The 19,280-nt window shown below is 40.8% G+C and overlaps 1 protein-coding gene across 1 annotated transcript in view; it reads left to right on the forward strand.

Annotated features, from left to right (window-relative positions):
* LOC136872294 (probable cytochrome P450 49a1) overlaps nt 1-18,603 on the forward strand; it is a 93,886-nt gene extending 75,283 nt beyond the window's left edge. Inside the window, exons 9-12 of the mRNA XM_068227316.1 lie at nt 4,014-4,183; nt 5,694-5,772; nt 10,495-10,701; nt 18,218-18,603. Of these exons, the coding sequence (XP_068083417.1) occupies nt 4,014-4,183; nt 5,694-5,772; nt 10,495-10,701; nt 18,218-18,325 (564 nt within the window). The 3' untranslated portion in view covers nt 18,326-18,603. The remainder of the gene's footprint in view (nt 1-4,013; nt 4,184-5,693; nt 5,773-10,494; nt 10,702-18,217) is intronic.
* Nucleotides 18,604-19,280: the final 677 nt, after the last annotated feature.

Raw genomic sequence — 19,280 nt, forward strand, 5'->3', positions numbered from 1 at the left:
AGCATCTATCAGTCATTAATAAATCACTTTGGGAGTGGCGACCCCATATATGATTCAATCATTACATCCCTGACCCGGTCAATGATTGGAAAACAGGTTGTAGGTTTTCATTTTCTTCAATTTACTGAAGTATTCGAAATCCTTATCTTCATCTTTAATTTCAGGCAGATTAATAAAACAAATTGGAGAAGCAGTACTGCCTGAAAAAGCATGCAACGTCTTCAGTGACACTAGGTCTTAATACAGTGACTCACATAATTATTCGGACACGTTAGTAATTATAGTCTTTGCTACACACTCGCCCTATATTTCAGAGAAAATATCGTACACGCAAACTAGTTTCTGACAGAACCCAGTTTGACAGATTCAACATGACGTTCAAATGTGTACTTTTAGAAAATAGGAGAGAACCAATGACCACGGAACTTCAGAACGCAGTTAACGTGCTTCAACAAAATTATTCGGACAAAAGTCAGTTGCCGTGCAGAGTTCGTATGTAAAAGAGCCACGGACAGTGTGAACGTAAACATTCAGTGTGTTAGAGTGCTGTGTACAACTTAAGAGAAAATGGGCCGCAGAGGAAGAGAGAGCACAATCGAACAGCGGCAGCTAATAATTTTTCACCATACGAAAGGTAAAAGTTGTCGTGAAATTGCTTAAATGTTACAAATGAAGAAAAGTACAGTCTCTGATATTATCACAAGATTCCGGGAGGAAGATAGGATTGACATCCACCGCATATGGGATGTCCAAGAACTTTTTTCTGTGAGGGAAGAGTGTTAAATGATCAGAAAAATGAAAAAGGCACCCAAGTTAAGTGCTCCAAAACTCGCTACGGAAATTGCCGCAGACATCGGAAAGAAAGTGCATCCCGAAACAATACGGAGAGTGCTCAGAAAAGGTAACTTTCAGGCCATATTGCAAGAAGGAAGCCCTTCATAAATCAAGTAAATTGAAGAAAGAGAATGCTGTTTGCCAAAGAGCATGTTAGAGAAGACAATGAGTGGTGGAATGACGTTATATTTGCTGATGAGAGTAAATTTAACATATTTCAATGTGATGGGAGGATAACAGGAGCCGGCCCCGTGGTGTAGGGGTAGCGTGCCTGCCTCTAACCCGGAGGCCCCGGTTCGATTCCCGGCCAGGTCAGGGATTTTTACCTGGACCTGAGGGCTGGTTCGAGCTCCACTCAGCCTGCGTGATTAGAATTGAGGAGCTATCTGATGGTGAGATGGCGGCCTCGGTCTAGAAAGCCAAGAATAACGGCCGAGAGGATTCGTCGTGCTGACCACACGACACCTCGTAATCTGCAGGCCTTCGGACTGAGCAGCGGTCGCTTGGTAGGCCAAGGCCCTTCAAGGGCTGTAGTGCCATGGGGTTTGGTTTGGTTTTGGAGGATAACAGTTTGGCGGCCTCCTAATACTGAGCTTCAAGAGAAAAATCTGAAAGCAACTGTGAAGCATGGTGTTGGGCATGTAATGGTGTGGGGGTGCATGTCGGCGAATGGAGTTGGTGAATTGGTTTTTATTGAGGGTAAAATGGACCACTTTCAATACCTTAAAATACTGAGGGACAATATGAAAAAGAGTGCCGAAAAGATTGGGGAATGGTGAACATTTTAAGTTTTATCAAGATAACGACCAAAAGCATATGGCCTGGAATGTAGGGATGTGGTTATTGTTTAATTGCGCAAAGGTGCTTTATCCTCCCCCTCAATCACCAGACTTGAATGGGACTGAGAATCTTTGGGACAAACTGGATAAAGAAATGAGGAAAACAACAATCGCATCGAGAGAATAACTGAAAAATGGACTTCAAGAAGAGTGGCAGAAGATATCTCCCGATTACATCCGGAGATTAGTGGAGAGCATGCCAAGTCGACTCAGGGAAGTAATTATAACGAAAGGAAAGCCCACCAGATACTGAACCTTTAGGATCATAAGTAAAACGGCAAGTGTCCGAATAATTTTGTACAATATTGGTTTTGATTTTGATTTTGTTTTTAATTATTATATTTCCATTGAACGTGTTCATTAGAAGAATGATGGATGTTTAGTTCTTATATTCCATACAGAAACTTGTATCTAATTTATATGAGTGCTTTATTATTACTGAAACCACCAATACAAAGGAAACTATATTAAATCATGTCTGTCCGAATAATTATGCGAGTCACTGTATGTGCATACTGAGGGGTTCTTGCGTTAGTGATTAATTTGTCACGGACATCGACGATCCGATGGCACTCACGAGGCATGTACGTGCGCACTTTGTTTTGACTGTGCAGGCAGTGACTGTTCTGAGGTTAGAGGTGAAAAGTGCTAACATTCATTCTAGAATACAACCTTGCCCCACCGACGGGAGCGTGCTCCTGTTGAACAACGAGGGTCGTACTGAGGGCCTGTGGGAAGATGGATGGACATACCAATGGATTGCTTCATATTTTGGACACAATGTATCTGTGGTGTGTCGCTGCTTTCAGCAGTGGTCAGTGCAACATTCCCATACCCGTAAACTAGGCTCCGGACGCCCGCCGTAATACAGATGCACGACAAGAACGGCGCATTATACGGGCAGCGGTGGCCGACCGAACATCAACCAGGAACGAAATCGGGTCACACGTTGTCCCTGCTGTGTCACCAAGAACCATTGGGAACTGTCTACTTGCAGCATGATTTCGATCACATATGCCTCTGGACAGGCACCCACTGACACCACGACACCAACAAGCACGGCTACACTGGTGTCGTGAAAGAGTCGAATGGACAGGGGAATGGCGCTCTGTTTTCTTCAGTGACGAGAGTACGTTTTGTCTGTAATACAAGTAATGGAAGTACACGTTTGATTGATTTATTGATGTTTGTTGTTTAAAGGGGCCTAACATCGAGGTCATCAGCCCCTAATGGTACAAAATGAGACGAAGTGAAATGACAACTTAAAAGTCCAAAATCCTCCACTGACCAGAATTCAAAGCATGAGGACGAAGAATGACTGGATGGACGGATATGAATTTAAAACGATCAGTGGATCCGACCCACAGTGCCTCACGTGCTCAGAAGCTGGCACGAAACAATAGTATTACTGACCGAGGGACTACTCCTATAGCACGATGCTGAATCGATTATACTTATAGTCGAAACGGGTCCAAAATCCAGGTTGTCAGCCCCTCATAATGGTATTTATCGCTAGGAAAGTAGAACCATGCTATGTGTAATGTTGCGGTACTAATCAAAAGCAGCGGAGACTCGCGGTATTCCACACATTATGGTACTATTCACAGGTAGTGTAATGCGCACATGTAACACAGACCTATGGTGTTTCTGTAGGGTAACGTAACCAGTGCCCACTGCATTGGAAAGGTTGTTGTCCGCGTGCTACAGCCAGTTTTTCGACAGGATGCTGATGTGATTTTTCAACACGATAATGCACGTCCACATACAGATGATATGATGCAACGTGCTCTGCGTGGTGTACCACAAATGCTCTGGCCTTCAAGATCCCTGAATCTCTCGCCAATTGACCACGTATGGGACATGATGGAGCGTTCTCCAGAGATCGCAACAACCATTGCCCAACTGGATAAAAAGGTTAAAATGCTTGGGACAATCGATCGCAGGATGCCATTCGGCATATTGGTGAACGTCGGCATGCGTGAATACACTCCACCAGAGGAGGATACACTGTGTTATTATGCGACTGTTTGGGCACCCTTTACTGTGATATGTGTATTTCATTTGGTCTGAATTTGTAATCATATTTTCCTGCTATGTTGAAATGCCTGCCATATCGCTTATGAATAAAATTATGTTGTCATTGAGGATGTAGCAAACTTTTTTTTCCGGCAAAGTTATTCAACGAATTGAAGAAACGCTATTAGACACGCAAACAGTGAATATATATTATTACTAAGATGAGCATTTATCTATTTAAAATGCTATTCGAGCTAATTATTCTGATGTGTCATTACACTTGTTATTTTAGATGTTAATATCAAACTTGCGACTATGTTTCAGACTTCCCATTCATCAGCCATAACTCTGCATTATCTCGCACGAAATCAAGACAAACAAGAGAAGCTTTTTCAGGAATTGAAGAGAGTTCTTCCTTCTAAAGATGAGCCTTTGACATCTTCGAAACTAGAAGAAATGAAGTACCTCCGAGCATGTATAAAGGAGTCTATGAGGTATGAATTCTTCAGTAATTAGTACAAGCTGTATACAGAATGTTCCACCAAATTGTGCACCCTCAAATATTTTCGAAATGAAACGATATGTGAAAAATATATATACGAAGGGCGTACTATATTGTTTTACACTTTACTTTTTATACCCAAATGAATTACATTACACATCAGTTGTTACTTCACCTTCTCAACAAAATCTCCTTGTAACTGTATGTACTTTTGCCATCGATGTGTCACTCTATCCAGACCTTCCTGAAACCATTCTTTCGGAGTGCCGCCTACACATGCCTTGACAGCTGTGTCCAGTTCTGCAAAATCCGCAAAACGGCGATGACGCAGACGTTTCTTCATGCTCCTGATGGCACTGGTAGATATTTCTTTGTTGGTGGACTGCCCCTATGCTTCCATTGCATCGATTGTTGTTTTGTTTATGGCTTATGGAAATGGACCATGTCTCATCACCAGTCACAAGCCTAGCCATGAAGACGGCTGGATCTTGATCAATGCGTTGCAAAAGTTCTCTGCACACGTCCTAAGGCCTCTGCTTTTCGTCTGCAGACTAAGTCTAGGTACCCACGAAGACGGCACCTTCCAAAATTGTAAGTGGCCCTGCAGGATCCGCTTTGGCTGCCCACATCTCCATAAATGTGATGCATTTGTTTCCTTGGATGACCTGTTCGACCCGGGAAATGTTGGCTGGTGTTGACACTGTCACATTCCTTCCAGTACTGGTTCCCTTGTCCACCGATGTGCGCCTTGTTTTCCAACCTTCCACCCAGTTGTAAACTGTTTTCCGTGACGGCGCATGTTCTCCACAGACTGCCACCAAGCGCCGATGAATGTCTGCAGTGGTCAAGCCTTCTTCCCATAGGAACAAAGTCGTGTAGCGCTATCCCTGGTGGTTGCTATCCGTGTTGTCTGCTCGCACGCCGACAGTGTGTTATGAAATGGCTATGACGAGTGCATTCGTAGGCCCCTGTGTGTGTGTTGCTACCAAAGGGTGGAACACGTCACTAGTTACACGACACAACCTTCAAAAGTGAAATATGAACCATACCCGGACGTAGAAAAAATAAAGTGTAAAACAATACAGTACACCCCCTCGTCAGGAGCTCATACAGTGGGGAGATGTGCACAATCCAGAAAATTGAACAAATTTCACTTTCAACTCAAAGTTATATTTTTGGGAAAATGTCTGTTTCGTCTGATGAACTGCAAACCAGAGGTACAATTCGTGATTAGAGACTTGGTTTCACTTTTCTAAACCTCATATCTTATGAAATAGGTAGACAAAAGGTAAGGCATGATGGTAATAGTACTGTAGCAACAGATTTATTCGTAGTAACAATAATGGAACTTTGATAATGTGCTGGAAAATAGGCTAGTTTATTTATCAATTTGGTAGCCTCAATCTCAAGGTGTACCCGTGAAACTGATTTAAATATTTGTCAGCCTTTTGTTTGAATAACCGTTATATTTAAAAAATAAGTGATCTTCTGTACATTTTTAGGATAAGCCCAATTGTTTCCGGGACTGCCAGGGAAACGCAGAACGAGCTAGTTATCGGCAACTACGCCATTCCCAAAGGGGTGAGTATTCAACCACCTAGTAATTACTGAATTTACGACCTCTTACTTACGGAGCCCCTGCTGAAGAAGATTTGAATTACATACATCTGTATTTAGCGTCTATTTTAATTTCAGTGTACTGGAATGAGCTGTATAATTTTAATATTTAGATTTTCTTTTTACATATAGCATTTTCTGCTTGTTGATGCTTGTTGTTTAAAGAAGCCTAACTTCTAGACCATCGGCCGAGCATTTTATGAAAAAAGTATGTATATGTACAGGTTGTAACGAAACCCTTAGTCAAACTGTTGTAAACAAGATAAGGTTTACAAGAACACAACTTATTTATTTGCTTCACACAGAATTCTACAGTATGTACAGGAATAAAACATAAAATTGTCTTGAAGCAAAGTAGATGATTAATCTTGAGAGAGTTTTTGTTTCTATACACTATGTACACTCTGAATGTATTTACACTCACTGCTATCTTGAAAAGATAGTTCTTGGGAAAGATATAGTTCGTGATAGTTGAAAGCTTGTACTAAATGAAAGCTATGTTCACAATTAGAGAATCTAATGTGTGTGTCGGAGCTTGAGTGAGCTTGGGGATGTGTGGCATACAACATCGGGGCTCGACATGGATGAAGGAACGGGAAAGTGGAGTAGTGACCTGAGGTGAAACCTCATACTACCAGAATTCCGTCCACCTGGTCGAGACACATTTTTAAGAGGAGTAGCCTCCGTGTTCGACGTTCAGTGTATTCTGGAGCAGGACACTGGGGAGAATCCTCATGAGTGACAGACAGGGAGCTCCTTATATACTGCACACGACGTAACAGACACGCGCACTGAAGACTGCGCGTCGAGTCTCGAATGATCCACGCTTGCGTGGGTGCGGCTGCCTGGCGCTGAGCGAAGAGAGCGGAGGACATACAACACAAACATTCAGGAATTAATTTCTCACAGAGAAATGGAAATAAAAGATTATGACTACATGGTTACAGAAATGTAGGCATACTGAGTTATCAAACATTAATCGTACTGCTCTCCAACACATCTTACTAAGACAATTACATTTTTAGCCATCCACATAGAGGAACCGTGCGTAAACTCGTAAACAAATTGTTATTTACTCCATAAGAAGCGAAGTGTTGAAAAACGTGTACAAAACTTAACGAGGAAAAAGTAAATTACATTTCAGAAAGATTAGAATGTAGGATACAAAATCCCTAAGGAGACTTGCATGAGAATCTGGGGTTTCGAAGAGCTCAGTATGACGGGCTACGAAGAGGTTAAAATTGAATAGGAGTTTCCTAAGACGATGCCAGAAATGTATGGTTGCAAGGGTAGAACATTTCCAACACCTCATGTCATAAGCTACAAACTTATTTCCTTAATTCTTAATTACCAATTTCTTAATTTTAATTGATAATTGTGTCATGCACGGATAAAGTAAGCGAAGTGCTGTCCATGTCGCTCTGCCGCGGAGTGGGGAGTAATGAGTCAAAGGGAAGCAGATAAGCTGGGCGCGCTTGCCAGCCAACCGATGAGAGGTGCATCACCTATGTGTTAATGTAAATCAAAATACACTTCATAAGTTCAAATAAATTTTTTTGTCTACAGAAGATAACTACAACATGCACAGAGTGGTGTTGCACGTTGGCTATAAGAGAAATTGAAATTTGTTTGACAAAACTGATAAAGAAATAATGAAGGCATTAATGAGGGAAAAGATGTCCTTGAAATGAAAACTATCTAATGTACAGATGACAGTGACATGAAGCAGGCCATTGACCCTCGAAATCCTAAGCGGCAATAGCAGCCGGTACATCCACAGAAAAAGAATTTACGTTCATTCTGCCCTTTGAACAAACGGAGGATGACAACATTTCCCATTCACTGTTCAAGGGCTCGCTTTGAAAAGCATCAGGTTAAACCTTCACTATATTTTGACTAAATAGTCTAAAAATGCTCTTCAGTTTGGAAAAGCAGCGGGATTTGTTAGTGTATATCATGAGTTTCTCAAGAAATATGGTCCAGCTACGAAACGACGGCTTGCAAACTTTTCAGCTTCATTTTACAATCAGGACGTTCACCATCATCTTTCAGGAAGACCAAAATCATTGCAGTACTGAAGCTAGGAAAAGATCCCCAGCTGCCTCAAAGTTACAGGGCAATTACCCCTTACTCAGCGTAACCTATAAATTACTTGAAAGGCTCATACTGAATAGAATTGTTCCTGCAATTGAGCATGTGATTCCCATCGAACAAGCTGGATTCCGCCCAAAACGTGACTGCTCTGATCAAGTCCTTGTCTCAACTACGTTTCTAGAAACTGACTTTGAGATGAAACTTAAGAGTGTCTCCGCCTTTCTCGACCTCTCAGGAAAGGACTTCTTCACAAACTCATAAAGAGAAGTCTTTGTCTTAAAACTGTCACTATCAGCAACAATATGTTGTGTAACAGGCTATACCAGTTTCAAAGTGTAAATGCCAAAAGCAGGTTCCATTTACTCAGTAATGGTCTACAATAGGGATCAGTTTTATCCCCTATACTATTTAACTTGTACATTCACAATCTGCCAGAAACAGTACCCCGTAAGTTCATCTATGCAGACGATATAAGTCTTTCAGTCCAGAATACCTCCTGTGAAGAATCAGAGAATATTTTGAATGAAGACCTGAAGAAGCTGGATGTTTTTCAGAAAGTGCCGATTTCGAATAAGTCCTTCCAAATCTGAGGTAACTACATTTCACCTTAGCAACTTGCAGGCAAAGTACCAACCTAGAGTGATGTTTGAGATCCGATATTTGAAGTACAACTGCTGTCCTAAGTACTTAGGGGTGATATTGGACAGAGCACTGTTTTGAAGCCATCATAATGAAAAAAATATGCTGCAAAACTAAAAAGCCGTAATAACCTACCCAGTATGTTAGCCGGAACATCATGGGGTGCTGATGCCAACACTCTCAGAATTACTGATTTGGCTATCGTATACTCTCCAGCTAAATATTAAGCAGGAATATGGCTGAACAGCTCCTACTGCCAACTGATTGATATCCAACTCCGCCAGATAATAAGGATAATCGCTGGCACTCTTCACTGCCCTCCATCGCAGTGGCTACCAGTAATATTGTTCCACCTCACATCAGGAGACAGCAAAGTCTTGTCCATTCCTCGCGTAGAATAACGTTCTCCCAATTCACCAGGACGTCAACCAAATCACTATATCCAGGTTTTAAATCACGAAAACCAGCCTGCAAGACGGCTATCAAACTTAGTTCAACTCGGTCTGACCCCCCAAAATTTATGGAAGGATGAGTGGTCTAAATTTCCACCTCGTGGTTTGATTGAAATCCATGACCCCACCATAAAACTAACTGGATTTCATATCCCTCGGGCTATCTGATCACGACTGAACAGAATTCGATGTGGCACTGCCCGAATCAGTGCACACTTACATCACTGGGGCTGGATAGACTCGCCTCGTTGTGACTGGATATGTTGTGCAAACCATCAAGCATATCGTATAGGATTTCCCTCTACATATGTATCCTAGGTCCTTGGAAGATCTTCATGCTGCCAATCCAAAAGTACTAAATATCTTGCAATCCATAATTTAAAGTTATTTTCCTTTTGGTCCTAATGCTGTAAATTGCTGTATATTGTACATAATATTTTGTTCTTACTGCCTTGTATGCATCATACGCTAATAATAATAATAATAATAATAATAATAATAATAATAATAATAATAATAATAATAATAATAATAATAATAATAATAATAATAATAATAATAATAATAATAATAATACTTCTATATATCATATACTTTTCAAACAATATTGCACATTCACAATGTGTCTCACTCCCACAAATTTATTTGGTAGATTAGCATTCTTTGTGGCTATGGATATCCAGTCCATATGGTACTTTGAAACTGGTCCTCCATCAAATGTCGTTGTGGCCACTCACTTACATAGACCAATTTGGTATAGTGACTGATAAATTACAATAATATTATTCTATAGGTATCATTGCAACAAGAAATAACGTCCTTAGTACTCCAGATATAATGTAATAAGATAGCTATTACTTTCACTTATTGCAACTTAAACATGTCTGGTTACAGTGATTATATGTTAAAAGCACACGAACTCTATTACTTATCAAATGATAAAGTATAATATTATGTTTGATTGTTTCAAAAGAGGTTTCCAAAATTAAAAAAACTGGTTTTGAGTCTTTTTAATAATATATCCTCCAGATTACATTAAGGTAAACCACTCACTGAGATCTTGCGTCCATTTTAGTGTTACAGATAATATACGTCCATTGTTATATGTTGATATGTAGGCTTAACTTAGTCTTAGAATTATCTGTCTGTAGTATTATTTCTTCTTAGAATTTCTGTCTTACTTTTATGTTTACATTTTTAAATTTTATTGTTTATAGTGGTTGAGTGTAAGAGAGGGCCGTGAGCCCTAACTTGGCCACAAATGTAAGTCAGGAATAAAAAAATAAATAAATAAAATTAAAATTTAATAAGTGATTCACTAATTTAATCGAATATTACCTAACTATTTTACAGGTTAATAAATCTATAAATACCAAAATATGTGACATTGACAGTTCTTCCTTCCCAATTCTTAACACCACTGAAAATGAAGTAAAATCTGGTTAAGATTCGATAATGACGAGCAAATCAAACTCCATGATTCTATCTCTTACTTTTCCAGGTCACCGTAATGGTTCCAAGCATTTACATGTCAAATTCAGAAGAACATTTCTCGCAACCTGACAAATTCATCCCTGAACGCTGGCTCAAAGGAGATAAGTTGCAAGAGAAGGCAAATCCTTTCGTATTCTTACCGTTTGGATTTGGTCCCAGGATGTGCGTCGGCCGTCGCTTTGCTGAGATGGAGATCGAATGTCTCGTGGCAAGGGTAAGGATACGTAAACTCTACATGACTCAGGTTCCTACCATTTAACTAGACCTCGTATTGGAGGGGTAGAGAAAATAAGTGGTAACAGACGCAGGAGGTAAAGGGTAAGATGGTTGCATTAAATTGATATTATGGGTATATACTGTATATATACACCGCGCTAATGGGCAAGATATCTGCTATATATTGGTCCTACGGACCCAACTCAATGGATCGGGCGTATGGCTAAATGGTAAGACGACTGCTATGCATTGTTCTTATGGTCATGCCCCTTGAGGTTTATTGATCATGATACAAAATGCCAAGCGAATTGTAAACTGATGCGTCTTGAGAGAAAATGGACGTGTTTTTATCGGATATTGTTAAGTCAATTCGAGGGATTAGAGCTCTCTGGCTAGCTTTATCTCCATTTATTATTTGAAAATCTGAACAGTTTCGTACATACTTCTTACAGTTAGGCCCTGATCTGGTTCCGTTTAGGAGCCGTTGGGAAACGTTCAGACTTCTAAGGAGCATAACTATTGCTCCAATTTGTAGAATAAAGATATTTGGAGGCAAACCATTAATTCCAAAGGATTCAGGAATTATGTAGGATGTTGAAGTAGCTAGCTTTCTTCTTCAATGTTATAATTTTGATGGTAATGTGTGGTTTTGTACTACTGGAAATAAGTCCAATGGTTTTAAAATTATGAATGGCAACTTACGAGAAGAAGATGACATCTTTCGCAGAAGTGAACGTTTTGTTATACATTTCAGTCACGATATCGTCATGTGCTAAAATTCTGGCTAGTAGTTCAGTAGCATTTGATCCGTGACCATCTACAGAGGGGTAGTCGCCCTTACCGATTTCTTGCAAAAAAATCAGCGAATTCTGTTTTTTGAAGTTTTTTCAACATATTTTTACGGAAGCGGCGTATTTTGAGGAAGGGCCAAAAATGAGAGTATAATATAAGTAAATAATTGTTTGGCGATAAGCTTGTGGTAAAACAGGCAAAATCTTTATGAAATCTCCCCCAGGAATGCAAATTTCCCTCCCAGAAAGAATGAAATGATATATTTTATAACACGATTCACTCACACATGAATGAATGAATGAATGAATGAATGAATTAATTAATTAATTAATTAATTAATGACTATTTGCCATTGGGGCTTTATGCCCTATTGAGCCGTGCTAATCGAATATCGTCAGCTGTATTGGAATTTAATTCTCAATGCAGACACCGAACTCTCATTTAAATTTGGAGGCATTTAGATTGTAATATGCACTGTTCAACCACTGGGCAGCAAAACAGAAGCTATTCCTGTCCACGTTTCTGACATAATATCAAGCCCTAAACTGAAGCACTTTTGTATTATATATCCTAAATGGATTTTAGTGTCCCCGGGAGCATCGAAGAAAAATTTATTCTTGACATTTGTTTTGTTTTGTTTTGTTGGAGCATGTCAATGATTTCATTAATAATTGGATGTTATTCCTGGTTTCTTATAACTACCATGTCGGCGAATTCAAAATTGAAAATTAGCACATTAGTATCACACGGAGTAAGGAATCACTTCGTTAACTACCGAAATGGAGGACGTTCAAAGTCTAAGTGTTAAAATTACGCCTCGAAAAATGTTAAAACTCCTACGAAATCACTCAAGCTAACAAATATAGCGAGAGACAACATGGAGAAGGAAACGTTTAAATTCACCCGAAATCACTTGAAGCTAGCAAATATAGGGAGAGCTACAAAGAGCCAGTAAAATTGCTCTTAATAGCTTCTGATGAACTGAAATAAGCGACTCTCTGCAACACAAACACAGACTGGAACAGCTGACCAGGAAGTGCTTCCGACTGCGCATGCGTGCTTGCCTCCTTCCACCTTCCCTCTCGTATCGTATGCCTCCCTTCATGCACATGGCAGGAAGTGGACCGGCAGGAGCGCTTGAAGTACTGGCGAGCGGCTTCGCCAATCAGAATGCTACATTGTTGTTTAATAATTAAAAAATATAAGGCTAGATATTATTATGCTTTTAAAGACATTCTGCAAATCTACAGTCCAAGAGCTTCAATCAGAATGCTTTACAATGTCAATCGGTTCAGCCGTTCTCTCAAATTCGCGATCACAAAAAATCAGCGTAGTGTTTTAAATCTATAGAAGATAATAACAATAATAATAACAGTCAGAAATGTTGAGATGTTGGAATTTAGTTCCACAGGAAGTCTTGTGAGTAATGTTTGAAGGGCTGACCAGCCGGGGAGGTAAAGAGATATTCCGTCTACTTAAAACGACATGGTTTCATTCTATTAGGACATCGAGGATATTTAGAACGGTATATTTGGTTCATTAGTCGTAATAATGAAAGATGCGTTCCGGCAGTTCTTAGAAGGATATCCGTTTACTGCCTACCTGGGTGGAAAGAATGGGGTAGGAGCTATGGTTGCGGTTGCCATGGAGATAAGCCTGCTGGCCGGCTCGTGTTGCTTGGAGTTGCCAAACCTCTCACTTCTGTGTTATGTACGACAGAATACAGCGGTCTGAACGAACGAACAAGTGATCCTAAAGCAAAGGGAGGGAGAAAGGAATGCAGAAATGTGGCAACACTGTATAATTGCAGGTGTAATGCTCCTCCGTCCAGCCCTATATATCAAAACGCTTCTTTTAATATTACGGGTCTAGGATTCACTTGACCAACAGAATTGAGTACTGGTTTGATTTATGAATGCTAAGGCGATCGGGTAGTGTTTTTGGTGTACAGTATAGCTCGAACAGGTGTTATTCTTGGTTGCTATGGTTCACATTGCTGAGTCTACCATTGTAAAAACATTTTCTCACTACTGAAGTTTAGAGATCTTCGTAGAGCAGGATTAGAAGAGAATAAACAAGGGAGATGTGTGCTTGGGAAGGCGAGAGTCTCGTTTACTGTTACTCGAAGCGTTACCGGTTGTGGGAGCCATGAGATTTGTCTCGCAAATCCTGCTCAAGGCATGAACAGATTGCTATACAGAAAGACGTTGGAGAATTCTGAGGACGATGTCTGAAGGGTAATTATCTTATGAAATGCCAAGTCTTCAACAAAGGTAGCATTTAAGCTATAGCTCGACAATGTCATTCTCAGAGATAGCATGTCTACCTTATCCCATTCCTCCTGACAGGCTTTCCAGAGGCTATATTCTCAGGGCCTTTTTAGGAGTCCAGAAGTACATGGGTGATTTTCCATCTCCATTCTCTCTAAGAAGAGATGAGTCGAACGAGAGGTGTGGTTAGATGCTTTATCATGATGCACCCATACTTGACTTGTTACCCTCCTATACAGTGCTGGGATGTCTGTGTTGCAAATGGGTGTTAAAACCTCTTGCTGACAGGACGTAGAGTTCACCTTCACACTATTAGCGACACGGCGAATGGTTTACTTGTCATTGTAGCAGTATCCAGCGATGATCATGAAACCCCTTGGAAAACTTTCCTGGCCTTCTTCGTAAAAATGTTTGATAATTGTTTTTGTCTCTAGAGCGGCAGTAAATAGAGCGGGGTTTGTTACAATCATGCTTCTTGTACATTCCTTGGATTGCAGAATACCTATATTTAACATCGGAAATGGCCGTTATGTAGCCCTCCCAGTAAGGGTCAATCCGCTTCCGGACCGTTGCAGCTAATGTCACGAAACTCTTCACACACGTTCTCAGTACCGACGTGATCATCACTCAGCGTTTTGACGTGCTCAAGATGATAAGAGCGCCGCCCGCGGCCTTCAAACTCGTCACCAGAGACCCCGAACGACCTTCCGTATTATTGCTATTACGGTTTGAAGAAAGAATCTGTACTGTTTGTTTCGCTGCGATCAGAAATGACAATGTACAATATCGATCTCATCCTCCTTTGCACTCAGTTCGCAGCTACTGAAAATAAGAACCGACCTCATTCATTTCCTAACAGAGGCTGGTTAGAAGTTTACTCATACTTGGTATCGACCCCGGCGCTGCACAAGATGGCAGAATGAGAGTGGAAGAAATGAAGATTTTGAGATGGATGCTTGGAGTAAGTAGACTGAACCGAAATGAACACATCAGACGAACAGTAAAAACAGCAGAATTAGCGGAGAAAGTTCAAAAGGCAGAAAAGTAGTTATTCAGGTGCTAAGGCAGGAAAACTAATATAATTGTGACACCCTTGATACTGAACTAACTGAAGCCACGGGGCTTCTTGCCGAGTCTGTCATTACATCTACTTATGTCAGGTTCGTATAACATCTAAGCATGAATAGGCACTTCATGCAATGGAAATGAAGATGCTACGGTGGTCCAGTGCTTCACTCGACTAGACCATATCAGTTGCAATGCTGTGTGGAAGGAGTGCAAGGTCTCCCCAACCACAGAGAAAATGTGTGAAACACGTCTGCGATGGTATGGGCAAGCACTCGGTAGCAGTGAAACCTCTGTAGCAAAGACTGCCCTTCAACTGAACATGGAGGGTCGCCAACCTCGAGAGCGACCTGAAACAAGCTGGCTGGACAGGGTGAGAGATGACATGCGGCTCACCACAGTCAGCTCTCGGGACGTTGTTGATCGAATGAAGTGGAGGAAACACTGCAAGAAGGCTGACCGCACAAAGATGGGAAAAATGCAAAGATGATGATATGAGGTTCTTTGCCTTCCTATTTACTGATGACCTCGCTTGGTTAACTCTTGTTCTCTTCCAACCTCCAGACGCTACTGGGTTTGCAGACATTAAATCCTATAAATAAAGGAATAATTTCGAAACATGTTGTCTTATTAATACATATATTTTTTTTGCTATTTGTTTTACGTCGCACCGACACAGATAGGTCTTACGGCGACGATGGGATAGTAAAGGCCTAGGAATAGGAGGGAAGAGGCCGTTGCCTTAATTAAGGTACAGCCCCAGCATTTGCCTGGTGTGAAAATGGGAAACCACGGAAAACCATCTTCAGGACTGCCGACAGTGGGGTTCGAACCCACTATCTCCCGAATACTAATACAGATATTATGAATGCATATTTGTACATAAACATACCAAAAACTGAACCCCAACAAACCAAACCCTATGTCGCAACAACTCCAAAGGGCCATGGACACCAATCGACCGCTGCTCAGCCCGAAGGCATGCAGTTTATGAGGTGCCGTGTGGTCAGCACAACGAATACCCTCGGCCATTATTATTGGCTTTCTAAACGAGGGGCACCATCTCACCCTCAGATAGCTCCTCAATTGCAATCACGTAGGCTGAGTGGACCTCGAACCAGCCCTCAGATCCAGGTAAAAATCCCTGACCTGGCCGGAAATCAAACCAGGGACCTCCGGGTAAAGGGCAGTCACGCTACGCCTACACCACGGGGCCGGCTCATAAACATACCAGTTATAACTTTCTGGAATATGATGTTACAGCAGGGTGAGTGATGACTCATTGAACTCGTGAGAGTGAGAGAAATATGATGAATCTATGTGCTGATGACTTGGATCAAATTTGAACGAGGAGATAGATCCTATTGGCAGATGACGTTACAGTGAAATTGGTAAGGCTCATTGAACTAGCAGGAGATCTGTGTTTTCCTCAGAAGCACACAGCAAACAGTATCTCCGCGGGTTTCCTGAGCTGAGCCATGAACAATAGGCTGGTACAAAGAATTGCTTATAGATATCGTTGAGGCATTAACTGTTACCGTTTTTAAATGAAATCCCGTTCATAACCACAATGATGTTCTTCAAAACTGCTTCAAACCGAGTCTGAATCACTACACGAAACGATCTTGAAAACCGAATAAGATGTGGGAAAACTACATTCAGGATGAATTGTCATCTACGAAATCTAACCCTTAGATCTGTGGCCGTGATCGTTTTATGCTTCTTGAAAGCACTTAGATAAAAAGGTAGGTTTAACGTTGGAAACTAACAATGTATAATTTGAAACGGGAGGAAACCGAACTACCTTTATCATGGTTTCCGATACATAGGCTAATGTGAAAGAATGGTCTAAAACTATATCGTCATCATTCTATGAGCGGCAATATCATCACCTAACATACCGAGGTTTACAGGGTCGTCACATGAAAAAACAGACCTAGTAAAACGTCATATGCATAAGGTAGCCGCCGCATTCACCTAACTTGGGATGAAGCTATATTCATAAGAGACAAGCAATACGCTTCAAATCTGGGAATCGTGAAACAGGATTAATGTGCAAAATATACCTAGAACTATAGGTTCATCGATGTAAAGAGGCCAGGGTTATCCACCAGTCTATCAAAATCTGCAGGTTCATCGGCCTAAAAGACGGACCTAGTACGGAGGCTAATGCGAAATACAGCAGTCGCACAAGTAAATAAAACAGATACAGTACGTTATGATACTGTTTGAATCTATTGTTATAAGTTTTAAGCTCGTAGCTCATGTGGGTAGGAAAATAAGGAAAAGTAATGGTTTTCTGACGGTTCCTCTGCCAATCACACCTCACTGGACACCTTTCCTAACATTAACATCCTTTAGAGAAGAACCAAATTCGAGACCCTTTGAACCGCAGGTTAGTACGCTGACCATACAGAACACGAAAATATCTGAACCGCAGGACAGCGTAGGCGACCTAATACTAACTCTATGTAGAGAAGGAACGAACTTAAGGGCCCCTGAAATAGGGGCGAACCATTGTGTTTCTAAGATATAAGTATTTGACCCCAAGTCTTCTGAACCTAAATTCAGTACCCTGACCACTTACACAAAAAAGCTTTGGCTATACATTTCATAACGCCCAAGTTTACCTTTCTATTGTGAAGTTACCGATTTGATCGCAGTCATATTGGAAACCGTCACGTAACCCATAAAATTCAGTCGCGATTGACTCAAGACCAAACTCCCAGTGGCCGGCTCCAGTATTTTTATAGGCCAGCGAAAGTAGTTTCCACTTCCAGATCACCCTGCGTACCTGTGCCTTTGCGAGTTGAACTCCATCTCCTTCACTGTAGTTGACTTATCGCGAGCTTCAACAATTCTCACTGATGTCCCCGCACAGATCATCGCTGCCGCAACGAGATTGCCATCCTTCAACGACATTGTAGTCATCTACAGCCACACCACAATATAGGAATTAATTGCCACAGTGTTAAAAAAAGAGTAAAGTAAACCTGTATCCTCATCCCGGGGTGGTGCAGCCCTTTTCAGGCACATCCCAAATGGAGGTAAGCTGCATGAAGCATTTCAACCACATACCAGCCCTCCCGCCATTCTTAAATTTCTGACAGTACCGGGAATCGGTCCCGGACCCTCGAGGACGGCAGCTAATAACACTAACCGTTACGCTACAGAGACGGACGTCACAGTGTTAGTAGTAGTAGTAGTGGTAGTAGTAGCAGTAGTCTGTTATTTCGAGTATTGCTAAAAAATTATACAAGAGGAATTGCAGCGGAACCGTTGTTAAATGAGTGGACCTCCAGAGATGAGGTTTTATTATATTCGATCTGTCATATTGTTTCCAATAACTTGTGCCAAACATGCTCAAATAATGTTTCTTCTTTCCAGGTAATCCGCGCCTTCCGGATAGAATATGAGCAGGACCTGAAGATGAAATCCACAGTTATAAATACTGTTGTGTCTCCACTCAACTTTAAGTTGGAAGATAGGTCGTGAGTCAGAAGATTTTCAACAGGACGGGAAATATAGAAGAGTATTCAGCATCATAAAACAAATTATGTGCCAAAATAAATACAATGTATTAGGACAGAAATAATTTGAGAGATCTTTTCCAGACTTTCTTCACAATAGTGAAATGTGAAAAGAAATGTCACGTATGAAGGGCTGCAATACTTTATCAAATCAGTATAGACTTGTTAAAGGAAATTACCAATTTGGTTTAGGACTAACAATGATTTGTTCAGAATTAAAATTGCCGGAATATTGTAATTAAATATGACATTTCACTTACTTATTTCTTCATCTACAACTGGCTACCACTCGTCGTTGACGTGACAGTTTTTTACAATTTCTAAGTACTGAGAGTACCTTATCAGATAAATTTGATTACTGCTTGCATAAAGGAGCGATTCCAAATCAATGAAGAGTTGCAATAGTAGTCGCAGTGTGCAAGAGAAAGGGTGTTAAACTTACAGTGAGTAACTACAGACCAGTCAGCTTGACATGCGTTGATCGTAAGTTCTAGGAAAGTAATTTTCTGATTATATTAGACACATTTGTGAGATTGCTAGCTGGTTTGATACAAGTCAGTTCTGGATTAGGAAATGTTACTCCAGCGGGGCTCAACTTAAAGGATACCAGAAAAATATGACAGACATTTTAGATTCAGGAAGTCAAATGGACTGTATCGCTATTGACATCTCCATGGCTTGTGATAGGGAAGATCATGGGGGTTACTGACGAAAATTAGGGCTATTGGATTAGACAAACGAGTGGTTGAATGAGTGGCCTAATTTCTCGTAAGTAGAACTCAGTCATTCACAATAGGTGAAGTGTTATCTGATCCTGTGATTATTAAGAGAGCGGTCCCATAGGGAAGTATCAATGAGTACTTCTTTCTAATATACATAAATGAGTAAAGAATTAGAGTTAATGTTAAGGCTACTTCTGG

Source organism: Anabrus simplex, chromosome 4 (genome assembly GCF_040414725.1).
Source record: "Anabrus simplex isolate iqAnaSimp1 chromosome 4, ASM4041472v1, whole genome shotgun sequence".
NCBI classification, from domain to species: Eukaryota; Metazoa; Arthropoda; class Insecta; order Orthoptera; family Tettigoniidae; genus Anabrus; species Anabrus simplex.